This window comes from Peromyscus leucopus, chromosome 1, assembly GCF_004664715.2.
Source record: "Peromyscus leucopus breed LL Stock chromosome 1, UCI_PerLeu_2.1, whole genome shotgun sequence".
In the NCBI taxonomy this organism is placed as follows: domain Eukaryota; kingdom Metazoa; phylum Chordata; class Mammalia; order Rodentia; family Cricetidae; genus Peromyscus; species Peromyscus leucopus.
The window spans coordinates 105,507,140-105,524,730 of record NC_051063.1 but is presented as its reverse complement, the minus strand read 5'-3'; the positions used below and the strand labels follow the sequence as shown (position 1 = coordinate 105,524,730).

The 17,591-nt window shown below is 50.8% G+C and overlaps 1 protein-coding gene across 9 annotated transcripts in view; it reads left to right on the top strand.

Annotated features, from left to right (window-relative positions):
- Positions 1-17,591, top strand: part of Arrb1 (arrestin beta 1) — a 72,527-nt gene that overhangs the window by 30,537 nt on the left and 24,399 nt on the right. For 3 of the 9 annotated variants that reach the window (XM_028877503.2, XM_028877504.2, XM_028877502.2), the window contains exons 1-2: positions 13,855-14,237; positions 16,884-16,914. In XM_028877503.2, coding sequence (XP_028733336.1) covers positions 14,182-14,237; positions 16,884-16,914 — 87 coding nt within the window. In that variant the 5' untranslated portion in view covers positions 13,855-14,181. Of the gene's footprint in view, positions 1-5,457; positions 5,592-13,837; positions 14,238-16,883; positions 16,915-17,591 lie in introns of those variants that run through there. The other 6 variants (XM_028877510.2, XM_028877507.2, XM_028877508.2 and 3 more) reach the window with 5 other exon arrangements.

Genomic DNA, 17,591 nt, shown 5'->3' with positions numbered 1-17,591 from the left:
AGAGTGACTTTGAATGGATCATGGATGTGCCTTCTGCTACATAAGGAGTGTGGAATGCACATGCATACGGCTTTAATAAACTCTCTCCCAGCATTATCCTTCAAGGCCCAGCTTAGAGACAGCTTGCTCTCCAACTTCTCTCTTTTAAGCAGCCCTGTCCATCCCCATCTCACCCTGGAGTCACTGTCCTCCTCTTGGCAGCCTTCCTCTGGTGTCTGTGTTGGGCTAGTGGCTGGGCTATGTTTTCCCTGTCTCATGGCGATGGTGTCTAGCAGTCCCCTCTGCTTCTTAGCCACTGTAGTTGAGGTAGACCAGAGAAAGCTTGGCAAAGGTACTGGGAAGTTGGCACCTTGGAGTCTGGCTTGGGGTGGCAGGGACCTAACATAGAAGCCACGCAGCCACCGTCTTTGGCTTGAGCAGTCTTCCATGGCTGAACCAGTGCATAAAAGTGCAAGCTAGGGGATGTGCTGGACTCAGAGAGAGTACCCAGTTGGTACTGGGTGCCAGTGGGTTTTCCTGGCTGCTGTTCTTACGTAAGATGATTCACATTGGTTTCCCCACTTGACTGGCAGCCCCAAGGGCACTGTCCTCTCTAGCCTTGTTCTTCTCTTGTGCACCAAGCCTCCATACATTGAACTGGCTTATTTGCCCAGTGCATGATGACATCAGTTCACTCCTTCCCATAACCGGATGAGGACACGTGCGGCAAGGTGCCCCGGGAGACGGTGCCAGGAGAGAAATCTCAGCAATCTAGTTTACTCTTCACATCCATTCCTCCTGGGCAGCCCTCTGAGGGTTTGGGATCAAATGGTCTGTCTCTAGGCTGGGGTGGTAGAGTTGGCTCTGGGGGTGCTGCCTTGGACAAACTGGTGGTTGAGGCGGTCAGTGTGGCTCCCCACAGCTGACTTCTCACCACCCCTCTGGGGGCAAAGGAAGTGAAACTGAGGAGTATGTTGTTGGTTTACAGTGGATGTGGGGGTGCTTATTACCAAGTCCAGGGGAAAGTTTTGGAGGTGTTCCTGAATGCCTCTCCCTGCTTACTGCCTCACGGGGCTCATGCAACCATTCTTGGCCAGCTTCTTGGCACCTACCTCACTTTCAGGTCCCTGTGTTCTTAGAAGTAATGGGAAAGCATTTCTTAAACGTGCTCCATAATTCAGCCATGTTCTACTAACGATCTTTGTGGTCTTCCCAGAATGCATCATTCCTCTTATCTCCTCAGCTGTCCAGGCTCCTGTGCATGACTCCACTGAGAGCCCCTGATCCAGCTTAAGCCAAGAGGGACTTGGACCTGCCCAAGTCCACCTGGCAGGTCTGTTTGCTGTGATGGTGTTAGTTTTATGGTCACTTAGAGAGCCCCAGCTCATGCCAGAGCCGCATGTCACACCCTGGGCAGCTGAATAGCAGGGCTAGGATGCCACGGGTCCATTAGACATCCTGCCTGTGCACTTTGTTCTTCTATATTGTAGCTCTCTAGGTTCAGCGAGAGACAGGAGGATCTTGAGTTGTCAAGTCCAGCCTGGGCTACACAAGGAGACTGTATCAATAAACAAACAAACAAATGGGGTGGGGGTGTAGTTCCAGAGTGCTCCCACACACCAGGGCAAAGAGCCAAAGGGATCATGCCTACAGGGAAATGTAGCTAGGTGCTTCCCCTGGAGGGCTCAAGCACCCAGGAGTCAGTGCTCCTTACAAAGGGGCAAGCTGTCTCTTTGGGGTCTCTGGCCTCCCCAGCCTCCCTCCTTCAGAGAGCAAGGAGAGGAACAGAGGCTGGGCTCTGGCAGGCTAGCCTTGCTTTTGACAACCTGGGGGATGGTGGTGGCTATCTCTCTTCTTCTCTGGATCCAGCTTCTCCTTCTGTAAATTGAGAATAATGTCTTTTCATTGGAGTTTTCCAAAAGAGGAGACCTGAAAACCATGTAAAGTGCTCAACACCTCACCCATCAATAGTCAGACACCATCATAAAATAATTATCATGGGGGTTTTGTTTTCTAAATTCTAATAAAACAATTTCAGAAGACCTGGATGTGGTAACCCATGCTTGTAACCCCAGCACTCAGGAGGCAGGAACAGGAGGATCTTGAGTTTAAGTCCAGCCTGAGCTACGTAAGGAAACCATGTCAATAAATAAGTAAATAAATAAGGTGGGATGTAGCTCAGTTGGTAGAATGCTTGCCAAGTATGTGCAAAGCTCTGGGTTCAGTCCTCAGCATCACATAAACTGGATGCGGTGACCTATAAGCCCAACACTTCACAGACAGAGGCAGACAGATGAGTTCAGGCTACCCTTGGCTACATTTTGAGTTTGAGGCCAGCCTGGGCTACTGAGACCATAGACTTAAAAAAATTTTTTTTGAAAAGAAATTAACTGTGATTTAAGATGCCTGAGAAACATTGTGCGCTACTCTTTTGGAGACCCTCTCACATCCTGAACTGTACCATCCTGTGTCCAGTTATGAAGTGTGTGGTTTGTAACAGAAATAGGATGAATTGTGTCTTTTAGAAGTATCTATTTCTTTCAATATTTAGAAGCACTGTTACTAGGTTTCAGTTTTCTGAACTGGTGATACTGGGGATCCATGTGTGTAGTGAGTAGTGGTTCCATCTTTGACCTTGAAACACTGCCCCTAGAGTGACAGCAGGTACTGTCACACCTACTTATGACCTGCCCCTGGGGCGTGGCCGAGAGGGAGCCCCTTAAGACTCAAGGCACATACATGCTTGCTTGGTCTCTTCTGGATACCTCGTAGTCCTGGGATCTGGATGGGAGACCAAGCCTGAGTTCTCTGCTGGATGGTACCTCATCTCTCCTGGATCCTGTAACCAATCCCTATTGGCTGTAAGTTATCCCAGAAATAAACCTCTCTTGATTACTGGATAAATTACGTGGAATTGCCTCATTAAATACAGCGATACATGTGCTAGGTAAGTGTTCTTCCACTGAACTCTAGCACTTTTCAACTTTCACATTTACGTGTATGTGTGTGTGTGTGTGTGTGTGTGTGTGTGTGTGTAGGTCAGAGGGTAACTTGGAGGAGTCAGTGTTTTCTTTCTACCCTGTGTGTTTCACGTCTGGCCACAAGCATCCTTGCCCTCTGAGCCATCTCCTGGGCCCTCCTTTTGACTTGTTGTTTATTTTGTTTTTTTGAGACAGGGTTTCTCTGTATAGCTCCGGCTGTCCTGGAACTCACTCTGTAGACCAGGCTGGCCTCGAACTCAGAGACCCACCCGCCTCTGCCTCCTGAGTGCTGGGACTAAAGGAGTGTCTCACCACCACCCAGCTTCCTTTTGACTTCTTAATCTGCTTTGAACTGCATACATTGTTCATTTCCTACACTGTTACTTGGGGTGAACTGTTTATTGAGTGTGCTAGTTTCCAGTTGGAGACAATAAGAGTGTATCAAGCGGTGTGTGTTGAAAGGGCATAACAGTTGATTGTTAAATGAGTTAATGTAGTATTTAGAATAGTGCCTGGCTTGTAGTAAACACTGAGGCATCTGTTTTGCAATAATTTCTGAGTAAGAAGAGATGCAAATCATTACCAGAGTTCAGCCACTTTGCTGAACACCTGTTCAGCTGACATTCAGTCTGCTGGCTCTGGGTAGCTTGGGCCTTGATCTTGGCGTCTGATTTCAGACCCTGCCCTGATTCTACCTTTAGCCTGGGGTCCTCAGCCTTTGCTTCTACCTCTTGTCCTTGGAACACACGAGGCTGAGTTCCTAAGAGGTGTTGCAAGCACTCTGTGGACTGATGCTAATAGCTGCCTGTAGCAGGAATCTTAAAAGTACTTATTAATAAAATCAAACCCGAGGCCAGTTATGTGCTTAATCAGCCACATGCTTAACGAGCCAAATGCCTGTAGTTTCTGGTCCTCAAGCCTTATATACCTTTCTGCTTTCTACCATCACTCCCTAGGATTAAAGCTTGCTTCTGGATTAAAGGAATGTGAGTCACCATGCCTGCTGTGTCCAATGTGGCCTTGAACTCACAGAGATCCCAGATGGATTTCTGCCTCTGGAATGCTAGGATTAAAGGCGTGTGCTATCACTGCCTAACTAGTGGCTTTTCTGTTTTCTGACCCCAGATAAGTTTATTAAGGTACACAATATTTTGGGGAACACAATACCACCACATCTGCCCCTGGAGCTGGCGGAGGTAGGGAAGAGGACATGAAGGCTACTTGGATCAGGGGTAGGGGCATCCCCCAGGGAAGGCCAGTATTGCCTTCAAAGAGGGACCTAGGACGGCCCCCGCTGTCCATTCTTCCTGATGCTTCATGTCACTGTAGCCAGGAGTGGGTGCAGCATCATTTGGAGATGGGGAGGTGGCATTACTGACCACAGAGATGTGACATACAGTTGCAACAAGACCAGAGCTGGGTGCACAGTCTGATTGGCACCCCCTTTTCAGAGACATCTCCCCACCACTGTCACCATCCCTCCAGGAGTTGATAGTCCCGACTGACAGTTGATAACCTCTGCCTAGACCTTTGACCAGACTGCCTTAAGAATAACACAAAAGTTTCAGTTCAGTTGAAGTGTGGGTTGGAAGTTGGCATGGAGCCCCCGGCAAGATTCCTTCCAATTCTTCCCTAGAAGAGAGTTCATCACTATGTCTTTGTCTGAACTGGTTTGTTCTGGAACTGCTGTGGGGCTGTAGGTCTGATGGGAGAGGCAAGCTACTGATCTGATGGAGGAGAAGGCACATATGTCTGCCAGGAGAGGAATTCTGGTGTGATGGGAAAACTCAGCTCCTGGTCCCTGGAACTCTCTATCCACTACAAGCACAGTAGCCCTCTTGTCTGAGGATGGAGGCATGACCTTTGTCCTTTAGGAGCATCCAATCTGATAGAGGAGTCATGGCCACTTCCCTCAGGGAGATGCTGTCTTGGGTCCTGACCTCTGCCCTCAGGAAGGACTCCTAGATGACAAGCAGGCACATTTTGTTCTTGTACTCAACAGGTGGGCTCTGACTTTGGGATCCCCTCCATTGCCAGACTTTTAGAGAGTCCAGCTCCCACAGACAGCAGGTAAAGAATGAGCTGGGCAGTCAGGTATAGGAGCCAAGACAGGGGACTGGAGAAGGATTCCTGAAGCAAGCGAAAATGATAGGGAAGGCTTCCTGGAGGAGGTGTCTTCATGGTAGAATCAGGTGCTGCCTGTGACTTAACTTACAAAGGATTAACGCATAGAGGCTCCTTCGCCAAGGAAGAGAAACTTGAGGGGTACTCTAGAAACCCATCTCCATGCATCCCGAGTTGCTGAGGCAGAGGGAGGCCTCAGAGAGACCCTCACCACTGGCTGACTGTGTACAGGCCAAGTTCTACTAGCCCGGAGACATCCGCTCTCTCTGGCCCGAGAAGGCCAGAGGAGGAGAGGAAACAGGACGCGTAGCAGGAACGCCTTTTCCTTTTCTTTGTAAGTGACCCTCATTTGGGGCTGGGGAGAGCCGTCTGCAGGGCTAGCTTGGCTGCGGCGCTGCCTAGAGCCCCAGCTCTGGGTCTCACCGAGGGGCCCGGCCTCTGCTCTGCTCCCTCCGGGGCTTGCGCTGTGGCACCACTGAGTCTTGAGGCTTGTGTCTGCAAAATGGGGTAAGACTTTTCTCATCTGCCTGGCCAGGAAGCAGCTGTTTTCCTCTCTCTGTGGCTTTGTATCACTTTTCCCTTGATCCCTGAGAGGTGCACAGAGCAAGCACATCCTCTGATGATGGCTCAGATGGGCAGGGCTGGGCTGGGCTGGGAAGGGCAGAGCACACAGTGGGAGAGCATTATGGGAGGAGTTGCTTAAAGCTTGCCTGAGCCCTGGTAACATGGTCTAGCTGGAGAGAAAGCTTTGGGATTAGCTGTGTCTGTGGCAGCCAAGGCGCTCCAAGTGATGGGATGCTGCAGGGGCTGATGGCTGTGGGCTCTAGGAAAGGCAGAGGTAAATTCAGCACCAGAGCTACTCAGAGCCAGACCTGAGGCAGCACTGGCCAATCGTTTGGCCAGAGACTCCAGGGACTCTGAAAGGGGACGTCCGAGCTTGATGCTTCCTGAGGGAAGGTTGAGACTTTTGCATTGGGAGGCTGCTGTTGGAGGAGGGGGCTGGGTGGACCGTGAAGGATGAGGACAGGGACTGTGTTCAGACGGGTGGGGGCATCAGGAGGACTGCCTTTCCTTGGTTTTCTCATGGCTGTAGTTTCTCCTTTGCGCGGCAGAGCACCACTGTAGGTGTACATGTGTGTGTTCATGTGCTGTGTGGATGGGGATTGCCAGGGAGGGTGTGTGGTAGCAGTCTGCAATGTGTGCGTGGTGTGGCTAGTGTGTTGTGTGGTGTGCCTGTGCGGATGTGTCGGAGTGTCTGCTCTTTGCATGGTTTCTGTGTATATGTGTGGTGGAGTGTGTACACATGGCCATGATCTGGTCCTTGCACACTGCTGGTACCTTGATACCCCCCTGCACCGGAGCTGGAGTGGAGGGGATTCTACTTCACTTAGGGCTACACCCAATGTTGCCCTGAGGACCACCGACTCACTGGAAGAAAACAAAGGTGTGTGTGTGTGTGGGGGGGGATTTCAAGCCTTACCTGTCCTGTAGAGCAGATTCTCCCACTGTGGGGTTCATGCTGCCAGAGTGATTGCCCTTGGGTGTAGGGTTGAGAGGGCTGAACAGGAGGCACCACACTCCACAGGACACAGTAGACATAACTAACCTCAAGGACAGAAGAGGAATTCAGTAGGGTGATATGGAAGGGATGGGGCTGCGTATGGCTTCCTTGTTTCGGAGGTCATTTACTCAGTCGTAAGTGTGGATTGAGATTTCTTGACATGGGACCGATGGGGGCTAATAGTGAGAACCTTTGCTGGACAGGTCTGCCCTGTGCATAGGGCAAGCAGCTGGAAATCAAATTATAACAAAAAAAACGACCACATGGTCCAAATGTCCCCTGTGCTGAAAACTGACTCCTAGCTTAGAACCTCTCATGAAGGCTGTGTGACAATAAGCTCAGAAATCCCCGGAACTGTGGTGCTGGGCAGCTCCCAGGCATCTGGAGAAGCCAGCTCCAGTTCACTGCAGGCACCGTGACCAACTTCTTCCTCAGGACGAGAGCTGTCCCTTAGGCGGTAGGATGCTGTCCCCGGAGAGGCCCTGGCAGCAGAGGGCTCTCAGCTCCCTGATTGGCCACAGCGTGGCTGTCCCAGGCAGAGAGGAGCCTCTTCTGCTGGATCCCCTGTGACATCTTTGGAACCGTTAGAACGGGAAGGGAGGGACGCTTCTGAATTTGTCTTTGTGTTTAATATACTATAGTGTGTTATTCCGTATTCTGAACGTTTGCACACTCACACTGGCAAAATCAAAGCAAATCAAAGTAAAGTAGGAGTAGTGTTTCCAATTAAAATCGTCCCCCAGGCAAGGGGATGTATTTATGTCACCCAGGTATCCCAGAGGCAGAGGCTGGAGGAACAGGAGTTCAAGGCCATCCTAAGATACAGAGTGAGTTTCAGGACAGCCAGAGTGAGACACTGTCTCACCCCCCTTAAAAATAAATAAGGAAACAAACAAAGAAACAAACAAATAAATAAATAAATTTAAAAAGTAGAGTAAGAACTTCTCAGTGTAAAAACAAGGGGCCAGCTGTCTTGTGTGTGGTGCCCTGTTGGTCCTGGCCCCTCTCAGCTAGGCACCTCCTGACGTCTGGGCCATCAACCCTAATTTCCTGCATGGCCCAGGTCCCCTTCTTTCTGGGTCTCAGAGCTGGTCTGTGACTGGTTCAGTTGGCCACTCGTTCAGAGTATTTTTCAAGCACGAACTGTGTGCAGAGGAAAACAAGCCTGGAGGGAGGAGTCAGTTCCGGGCCTCCTTTTTCATCTACGACAGTTAACTCAGCTGGCAACTCGATATCTAGGATTATGAGATTAGTTTGGCACACCAGTGTGGAGTCATCTTGATTAGGTTTAGTAAGACTTGTGCACTGTGAGTGAATTACCCTGGGCTGTGTACAAAGCAGAGCGAGTTGAGCACAGGCATCCTTGACCCTCTGCTTCCTGACTGCGGTTGCCATGTGAGCAGCTGCCTCAGGCTCCTGAAGCCTTGACCTCCTTGTCATTACCGACGATGCCTTTGAACTGTGAGACAGAATCAACTCTTTGTCCTTAAGTTGGCTCTGCCAAGGCATTTTATCACAGCAACAGGAAAAGAAAGACAACATCTCTGGTGTCCCTGCTGGCTGGTGTGGGTGCTGAGGGCAACCCTGGGAAGAGAGAAAGGTTCTGATGTGGCTGGGCACACGGGGCTACTCCCTCCCACCCTCCCACTGTGCCTGTGAGTGAGGACTTGATTTGTTTGTGGAGTGTCTGCCCTTTGCACCCCATCTACACTGTAGGTGTCCTGGAGGCTCATGGGGCACCTGGGCCTGTTCCCAAAAGGGGGCCTGTTGTTTTCACAGTCTGATGGCATGGGATTCTCTTTAACAGTCTTCTCTCCTGCTGGGACGGTTACTTTCTCACCTGAGAGTGTTGGTGTGGCCAGGGTAAGATGATGGCCGTAGGAAGTATACTACCAGCAATGCCCACTCCCATTATGGAGTCTACATTAGGGTTCAAGTCTCCCTGTTATTCCCAGGTGCAGGGTGGATGGTCCTCTGTACCCTCCGTACCGGGGAGGGAGCCTTAGAGCTGATGGAAAACTGGAGTCAGGTGTGGTCTACCTGCCTGAATTTCTGGACCCTTTCTTTTGATACCTTTCCTTTCTGCCTCTACGGAACAACCTCAGGAAAGCTAGGCAGGCTCAGGCCCTCTGTGGGTGCCATTGTGTTCAGATGCCAGGCAGCTTAGAAAAATTTGCATTAGTCCTTGATTTTCCGAAGGAAAACCTCCAGTGACATAGAGTCCCAGAAGATGGGCTGTGCTCTCCTGTGTCCGGGGGACAGAGTCTAGTCCACGTACCCCATGCTTGGTCCTACCCTGTAAATCTTCTCCAGTCCGGATCATGGCCAGGAGATTATGTGAGTCAAGACTGGAGGCTTGTCTGCCAGGATAATTACAGGTAAATCTGACAGAGTCCCATCCATGGGCCCAGCCCTCAGGCCTCCTAGACATTACTCTGTGCCCAGGGACTGTGTCAGGCCCAAGGGCATCCTTTTGAAGTTTTGAGAAGGCCCGCAACGGGAGGCAGGATGGCAGAAGCCCAGGGCGCTCACTTTAGGCTGGCTGGGACACAGTGACAAGTCGGGGCCAGTTTTCTGGCTCCAGTGCAAGTAGCTGCTTCCCCCAGGCTTTGGTTTCTCCCCCAGGCCTGTGCTGTGACCTCTCAGGCCCCCGACAGTGGGGAGGTCTGTGAGAAGAGGTGACATTTCCTGTCTCCCCTCCTGGGCTGACCTGAGAAGCAGGTGGGCTGAGCACGTGAGATGTTCCATTCGGCTACTTCCTGACAGCAGAGGAGCAGACAGCCCGGCACAAACAACTCCACCCAGGGAGAATATCGTAAGGCCCTCTGAGTCTCTGCTGCCGATGCCACCTGCTCCTCACGCCTCCCTGCTCCCTGATGGCTGTTCTCACACCCAAGAAAGTGGGTCAGAATGTAGGGCGGCCGCATCTGAGAAGTAAGGCCCCCTTGCTTAGTCCCTGCCTCACCCAACTGAGCCAGTCCTGCCATTGGGGAGGGATTGGGGGTGGGGGCAGGAGCAGGGGCAGATGCAGGGGGAAGCTATGAGTTCAGGGGTGTGTCTGTGTGCAGAATTTGGTTCCAGCCCACCATCCTCCCTCTCTCTCAATGTCCGTGGCTCTCCACTGCCTTCTGGCTGTGTTCCAAGTGTCTCAGCTCGGCCCTCAAGGCCCCTCACAGCTATCTACCTGCTGTGTTAAGACTCAGGTGTACATAGAAATGACCATGACTCTCCAGAAACAATGGCTCCTTCTCTGGCTCAGCTTGCCTTCTGGGGTTTGCCCAGGCACTGGGGACACTCTTCAGCTATGCCCAGATACTCTGGATCTTTCAGACACCCAGTGACCTCAGCTGCCTTCTTCACCTTTGTGTCTGGAAACTGACCCCTGGCCTCTCCCCCGCCACACACACACTGCCTTCAGGGTTCATCTATGTTGTGGCATGGATCAGTATTTTGTCCCATTTTGTGGCTGAATAATATTCCACTGTAGCTGTCTGCCACATTTAAAATATACATTCACTTTATCATCAACCAGGCAGTTCTCCCTCTTTGTGGCTGCATTAAAGGATGCTACTGTGGCCATCCAGGGGTAAACCTTTTAAAGATGTTTTTTGCTCTCCTGGGTCTGTACCCAGGAGTGGACCACATGGGTCACATCTGAACTCAGTTTAGCTTTTGGGAGGAGTTGTCTGTCTTTCAAAGAGGCTGCACTGCTGGCCACTCTATGTTCCCAACAATGCACACGGGTTCCACTTCCTCCAGGGTCTTGTCACCTCAGTTATACTGTCCTTCTTTGTTGTAGTCATCTTAGTGGGTGTGAGGGATTAGCACTGATTGATTGGTGTGTGTGTGTGTGTGTGTGTGTGTGTGTGTGTGTGTATGTGTGTGTGTGTGCGCACACACGTGCGCACGCACATCCACACACACATGAACTCCTGAAGGTCAGAAGAGGGTACTAGATCCCATGGAACTGACATTATGGGTGATTGTGAGCTGACAAACTGTGGGTGCTGGGAACCAAACTCAGGTCCCTTGCGAGAGCAGCAAGTGACCCCAGGCACGGATCTATTGCTTCAGCTCTCTTTTGCTTTCTTGATAGTAACTCCTTTAGCATAAATATTTATTTTAGTTTTCCTTCCTTTAGCTGCTTGTGACTTTGGTACCTGATTTAAGAAATTATTGCCTGCTGGGTGATAATTTGGCACAACCCTTTAATCCCAGCACTCGGGAGGCAGAGTCAGGTGGATCTCTGAGTTCAAGGCCAGCCTGGTCTATGAAGTGAGTTCCATGACAGCTCAGACTATACGGAGAAACCCTGTCTTGAAAAACAAAACAAAATTATTGCCAAATTCAGGGATATGAAGATTTACATACTTAATAGTTTCTTTAATAGTCTTGTGGCAGTAGCTTTTACATTCGAATCTTTGGTCCATTTTGAGCCAATTTTGTGTATGGTGTGAGATAGGGGCCTCACCTAATTTCTTTGCATGTGGACATCTAGTCCCTCTGTTATTTGTTGAAAAGACTATTTTAGCGGGTGTAGTGGTTCACACCTATAAAGCTGAGGTACAAGGACCCGGAGTTTGAGACCAGCCTGAGATACATACAGAGGAAAAAAGGAAGGAAGGATGGAAGGAAGGAAGGAAGGAGGGAAAGAAGGAAGACAGACAGACAGAAAGGCTGTTCTTTCTCTTCACCACCTTTCTTAGCTCTCTTGTCAAGAATCATAAAAGATATCATGATTTGAATATAAATAAATATAAATTGCCATAAATATATGGGTTTATTTCTGTACTGTTAATTATCTTTTATTGATCTGTATGTCATCAGTACCATAGGACTTTAATCACTCTATTGTTAAAATAATTTATTGTTGTTAATTATGTTTTTGCCTGTGTACATGTGTGCAGGTACTTGGAGAGGCCTGAGGAGTCAGATACCCATGGAACTGGAGTCACAGGTGGCTGTGAGCTGCATGATCTGGGTGCTGGGGATTAAACTCAGAATTTCTGGAAGAGCAGTATGTGCTCTTAACCACTGAGGCATCTCTTTAGCCCTCTTTATCACTGTATCTTTGCTGTAAGTTTGGAAATTGAGAAGACCAAGCCTTCCTAATTTGTCTATTCTTTTCAAGATTATTTTGGCAAGTCTGCTCCCTGGTATTCCCCTGTGAATTTTAGGGTCGGTTTACCTTGGGCATTCTCTGTATCAGGTTCCAGCTGGTCTGCTGCAGTAACAAATGCCTCAGGGTTTCAAATTTTCTTTTCCTTTCTTTCTTTCTTTCTCTCTTTCTTTCTTTCTTTCTTTCTTTCTTTCTTTCTTTCTTTCTTTCTTTCTTTCTTTCTTTCCTTTTCTTTTCTTTCTTTCTTTCTTTCTTTCTTTCTTTCTTTCTTTCTTTCTTTCTTTCTCTCTCTCTCTCTCTCTCTCTCTCTCTTTCTTTCTTTCTTTCTTTCTTTCTTTCTTTCTTTCTTTTTTTTGAGATAGGGTTTCTCAGTGCAGCTTTGGAGCCTGTCCAGAAATTCACTCTGTAGCCCAGGCTGGCCTCAAACTCACAGAGATCCAACAGCTTCTGCCTCCAAGTGCTGGGATGAAAGGCCTGCACCACCATCACCCAGCTCAGGATTTCAAATTTTAAAATCATTTTATCTGACAAGATATCTGACAAGACCCAAACCTCTCTGTCTAGATGGCCATGTAGCGGAAAATCCAGCACACGGCTGACTTTAGCAACAGAAGAAAGATAGTGTGGCAGGCAAAGCAATGCTTTGCCCCAATATGTCCGGGTCCTGCTCCTTGGAACCTCTGAATGTTGTGCTGTGTGGCAGTGGGTAATGATGGCTGCAGATGGGCTTCAGACTGCTAATCTGATGACCTTAAAATAGAGAGATCATTCTGGATCACCCAGATGGGCCCCGTGACATCTCAACTGTCTTGAAAAGGAAAGGGAGGGCAGATCTGAGTGATGCAGTAGAACACCTACCTTCTTTCAGTGGCTTGAGGGTGGAGGGAGGAGCCTTCTAGAAGCCAGAGAGAGTAGGGAGCAGATTTGCCCCTTGAACCTCCAGAAGGAACCAAGGGCTGCTGACCCCTTCATTTTAGCCCAGGGAGGCCCACCTTGAACTTCTGAAGCACAGAACTATAATTGTGTTGTTTGGAGCCACTGAGTGTGTGGGACTTTGTAATGGCAGCCACAGAAAATGAGTATGAGGGGTTTGGGGACCCATGGACATCCCCCTTCTGAGCATCTGGCTGGAAGTGGCATGTGGCATTTCAATGTACTCCTATGTCATTGGTCAGAAGAAGCCACAGGGTGGTGTCTAACTCCACAGGAAGGGAGATGCTTGGTATTCCATACATCCAGCCTCAGGGAATCAGAATCCTGGTGGTACCCATAGGAGTATCTATTACATCTTTGCTGCCTGTAGCACGTTTCTATATTATAGTCCATTCCATTTTATTAAAAAAAACAAACAAAAAATAAAGCTGAGTATAGTGACATCCAGGAGTCAGAGGCAGGAGGATCTCTGAGTTTGAGGCTAGTCTGGTGTACACAGTGAGTTTCAGGACAGCTAGAGCTACATTGTGAGACCCTGTCTTGAAAATAAACAAACAACAAACAAACAAACAACCCTCAAATATAGTCAGGCATAGGACTGCATACCTTCAATCCCAGCACCTGGCAGGCAGAGGCAGGAGAATCACTGTGAGTCTGTATTGTGAATTCCAGGCCTGCCAGGACTACATAGTAAGACCCTGCCTCTAAAAAAGGTCTCTGTGTATGTGTGTACTGTGTGCGTCTGTGCACATATGTGTGAGTGTGTAAATGTGGGGGCTGGAGGTCAACTATGGGTGTCTTCCCGTCATTTTTCACCTTAGTTTTTGAAACAGGGTCTCTCACGAAACATGGAGCTTTCTCTGAATCCAGAGCTCTTTATGTAGGCCAGACTGTGTGGCCAGAGAACCCTCCAGGAACTGCCTATCTTTGCCTCCCCAGTGCTGGGGTTGCAGGTACACACGGCCATATCCAGCTTTTATGTGGGTACTGGGGATCCAAATTCAGGTCCTCATGCTTGTGAGGCAGGAGATTTGTCCACTGAGCCGTCTCCTCATCCCCTAATATTTGAAGTAGACTTCCTAATCAACCAGAGAATTGCAACCTCTGGTTTGGACATACTAATCTCTAGAGCCTCTTCTGTTCATGCTTCATGGACCACAGGCTAAGTCCTGGGCACAGGTGATTGGGCCAGGGGGTGGGATGCCTAATCAAAGCTGACCAATCAGATTCCTCTCTTGGGAATTTGGAATTGGGCCATTCAGTCAGTTAGCAGCGGGAAGCTGAGTGAGAGGCAGGGTAGAAACAGGGTTGGAGTGTGAGTCACATGCGAGCCCAAAGGATGGAGGAACAGAAAAATCCCTGAGTAAGCGGAGCGCGCTGGTCCACAGAGACAATGGAGCAGCCGCACAGACAGCCTTGTAGCCAGGAGGACCTGCAGCCCCAGAAGGAGCGGTGGAGACAGGGAGCTCCGGCTTGAGGCTCCGATGGCGTCCCCATTCCCAGCTCCAGCCCCAGCGCATCCTGCCTGCTCATCTTTCCCGTGAGATTTCGGCCTCCTTATTAGGACCTTCTCTTCTTTCTCTCGAGCTATCCTGAGCCTTAACCAGGAAGGACACTGCTTGTCTATCTCTTTGGGGAACCCAGCTGTGACTGAGGCTCAGGTTGTAGAGCGCAGGCAGGGCTTGGGGGTGAACCAGATGCAGCTGCGCAGCCCTGCAAGGCTGGCTGGGGTCATGGGCTTAGGTTAAGTTGGTGCCCGCCACAGGCAGAGAGGTCCGTGTGGTGTTGCCCATGTGGGGTTGTGGAGACTGAAAATACTCTGTGGAGCCTCTTTTCCGACAGTATTGGGGGCAAGAAGTGGGTGGAGTTTTGAGTGGTGGTGTTTGGTTGGCTATGTGATGGACTGGCTGAGCCTCAGGGGTGACCTCTTCGAGCCTCAGTTTCTGAGTCTTTGAAGTGGGATTGCCCGGGATCAGCACTGTCCTGGGAAAAGTACTTCAAGGCATGAGTGGGGAATCACAGACAGCAGCGGAGAGCGGAGAACGGGGCAGCTGCTCGTGTTGTTTGAGGAAGCCACAAGAGTCCGGGCTTCCTGAAGGAGGTGGCCCCGGGTGCTGACTAAGGTGGCAGCAGGACATTCCCCACGCATGGCTGTGCTTCCTGCCCCTCATCACCCCCACTCTGCCCTCACCCCTGTCACCTTGCCTTTATTCCCCTTGCCCTCCCCTCCCGTCTGTTCTTCCTGCCCTTTTGAAACATGGATGTAGGAAACAGTGGGTTGGATGAAGGCACTGGTCCCTGGAGGCCCCATCAGAAGCGGGGCTGGGTCCTGACCTGGTCCCTTGTTTGCTGTGCTCCCGGGCAAGTTAATGCACTGCCTGGAGCCTCCGGTTAATTCTCTGTGGAGTGGGAGTTAGAATACACATTCTACTATGAGAAATAATTAGCGGCTCGCCAGAGCTTCGCCTCCCCTCCCTTTCTGCTTGGTGGATGTTGTTCCTCCTGGCCCTCCGTGTCTCTCGACCTTTTCAGCAGCCATTTCCCTCCCTTGGTTGTTTATGCTGTCTGGGTGTGAGATCTTGCCTTTCCCTCAGAGCCCGGGCTACCAAGGGCTGGAGGTGAGCGAGGCTTGGAAGCTACAGGGTTGTCGCTTCTCTGGCTTCCAGGAACATGGAGCTCCTAGCTTGGAGTTGCCTGTTCAGACTGAGTGCTCTGCATTTTTTCCTTACTTTAACAATTATCGCACCCAGGCCAGTTGTGGCGTCTTCACACTCCCAACACTGATAAATAATAATGAGGAGAAGAGGCTCTTAGGGCCCCTTGGGGAGCCTTGGGGGAAATGCTGGGCCAAACTCCTTTGCAAGCAACACCCAGACCTGTCAATATTCCCTGGGCCCCAGAAGGGAGGCGAGGCCGGGCCAAGGCTGTGGAGACCCCACAGTCACAGGCCTGGATGCCTGCCGATCGCCTTCTGGGAAGGATTGGGGCATACCCCGCTGAGCGTGGTGGAGCTGATTCATCTTTCTGGGTCTGTCCCATCTCTCCGCTTCAGGCTTTCTCTTTCTTTCCCTGGTTCTCTTTCCTCCTGTCTCTTGTTCATCTGTTATTTTCATACTTGTATCTCTGTCTCTCCTCTCTTCACACCCCTCCCCTCCTTCTTTCCATCCCTTTCCACATCCCCAGCTAGCTAGTTTTCCTTTTCTTCTGCTTCTCCCCAATAGCGGCTGAGAAATTGCCTACCGGCTGATGGTATGTAGGTGAGGGAGACTCAGGCTCCCAGACACAGCTCTGGGAGGGGGAAAGGGTTGCCATGGAAGGCCAGTGGCACTCTTCAAGCTCTAGGGAACTACATTACCATCTGACCTCCCGCCCAGTCTGCTGTGTGAGCACAGGCAGCCCCCCCCCCCCGACTGTCCTGTGCCTCTGTCTCTCAGTGAAGCCACACGGTTTGGTTCGTTTGTTTATCTGTTTCAACTAGTGTTTATGGAGTTCTTGCCGCCTGCTGTCCTTTAACACACGTCTGTGGAACGATAGGGAGGTGTGCCCTTGTGTTTGGGATGCACCTGTGGACAGGAGAGAGTCCACCGTGGTAGAGCACGCGTGCCAGCAGACAGGTGGGGCAAGAAGTAGAGTGTGTGGCATTTCAGGGGTTGCTGGGAAGAAAGGAAGAAGGAATCGAGAGGAGGACTGGGGGACGGGATGGCCGGCCTTGACAGCAGCGGGATTGGGAAAGTGGATATTTGGGAAGAGTGTCCCGGGTAAGAGAGTAGGGTTGGGGAACTTTGAGGAGTCGCCTGGTGCATAAGGAACAGCAAGGAACAGAGGGGCTGGAGGGCAGTGAGCCTGGAGACTAAGGGAGCATGGCGGGGGGCGGGGTGCAGGGAGGGGAAGAGGCGAGGTCAGATCCCTGGGACCTTGCGGGCACTCGAGGGTTTTCCTGTACATGAGCTGGGTGAACTTGAGAGTCTCCCCCAGTCCACTCCAAAGGACCGAAGGAGGGCTGCAGGCGCCTGGCATCATCCTAGGAGAGGTAGAAGGATGGATGGACGCTGTCTTGCTCTGAGCCTTTGCTGGTGCCCGGATGCCACTCAAGGCCGTCACCTATGGCCCTGCCTCAGGGTCGCCTGCAAGAGATTGGCCGGGCAGAATCCATTAACCCTGGCTTCGCCTCTCTTTCTTTCCACAGAGTGTTCAAGAAGGCAAGCCCCAATGGAAAGGTGAGTCTGTGGTGTGTGCTGGCTCCTCACTATCCCCACACTCCGGGCGCCTCTCCGGACTAGGAAAGGAAGCGGCGTCTCCAGGGAGAGACAGGCACTGCTAGCTGTCTGGGGTTGACACAGCTCTGTCCTCAGGAGCACCCAATCCAAATGGGGTGCGTGGGGGGTATGGGGGCTCCCCGGAAACTTTCTCTGTGGGCTTCAGGGAGCCCCAGCTGGGAAGAGATGGACTGGACTGTCCTGAAGAGACATCAGTGTGAGTGTGAGAAACTGAGACAAGCTGGCCACTGTGATGCCATCAAGTCCCCTGGTATGAGAGGTCATGGTGTCACCTCGTCCATCTTCCTCCAGGGGCTCCCAGGGCCCAGGCTTCTTGCTTGCTTGCTTGCTTGCTTGCACAGGCTGCAGACTGTATCCTGTTTTACTCTGTTCAGCAAACAGGCTGTACTGACGTCTCTGCCAGGTCTGGGCTGGGCCTGCTGGGGGTCGGGAGAGTACTGAGATAAGAGAGGCACTCGGTGCTCACAGTGCAGAAATCGACCACCTCACACGAAATGCCAAGTGTGAGGTCCTGGGATGCCCAGGGACTGGAAGACGTTGCCTGGGATGTGTGTGTCAACCATGGCTTCCTCTGGAGGTGACACCATTCTAGGCAAAGCTAAGTGAAAAGGGGGAAC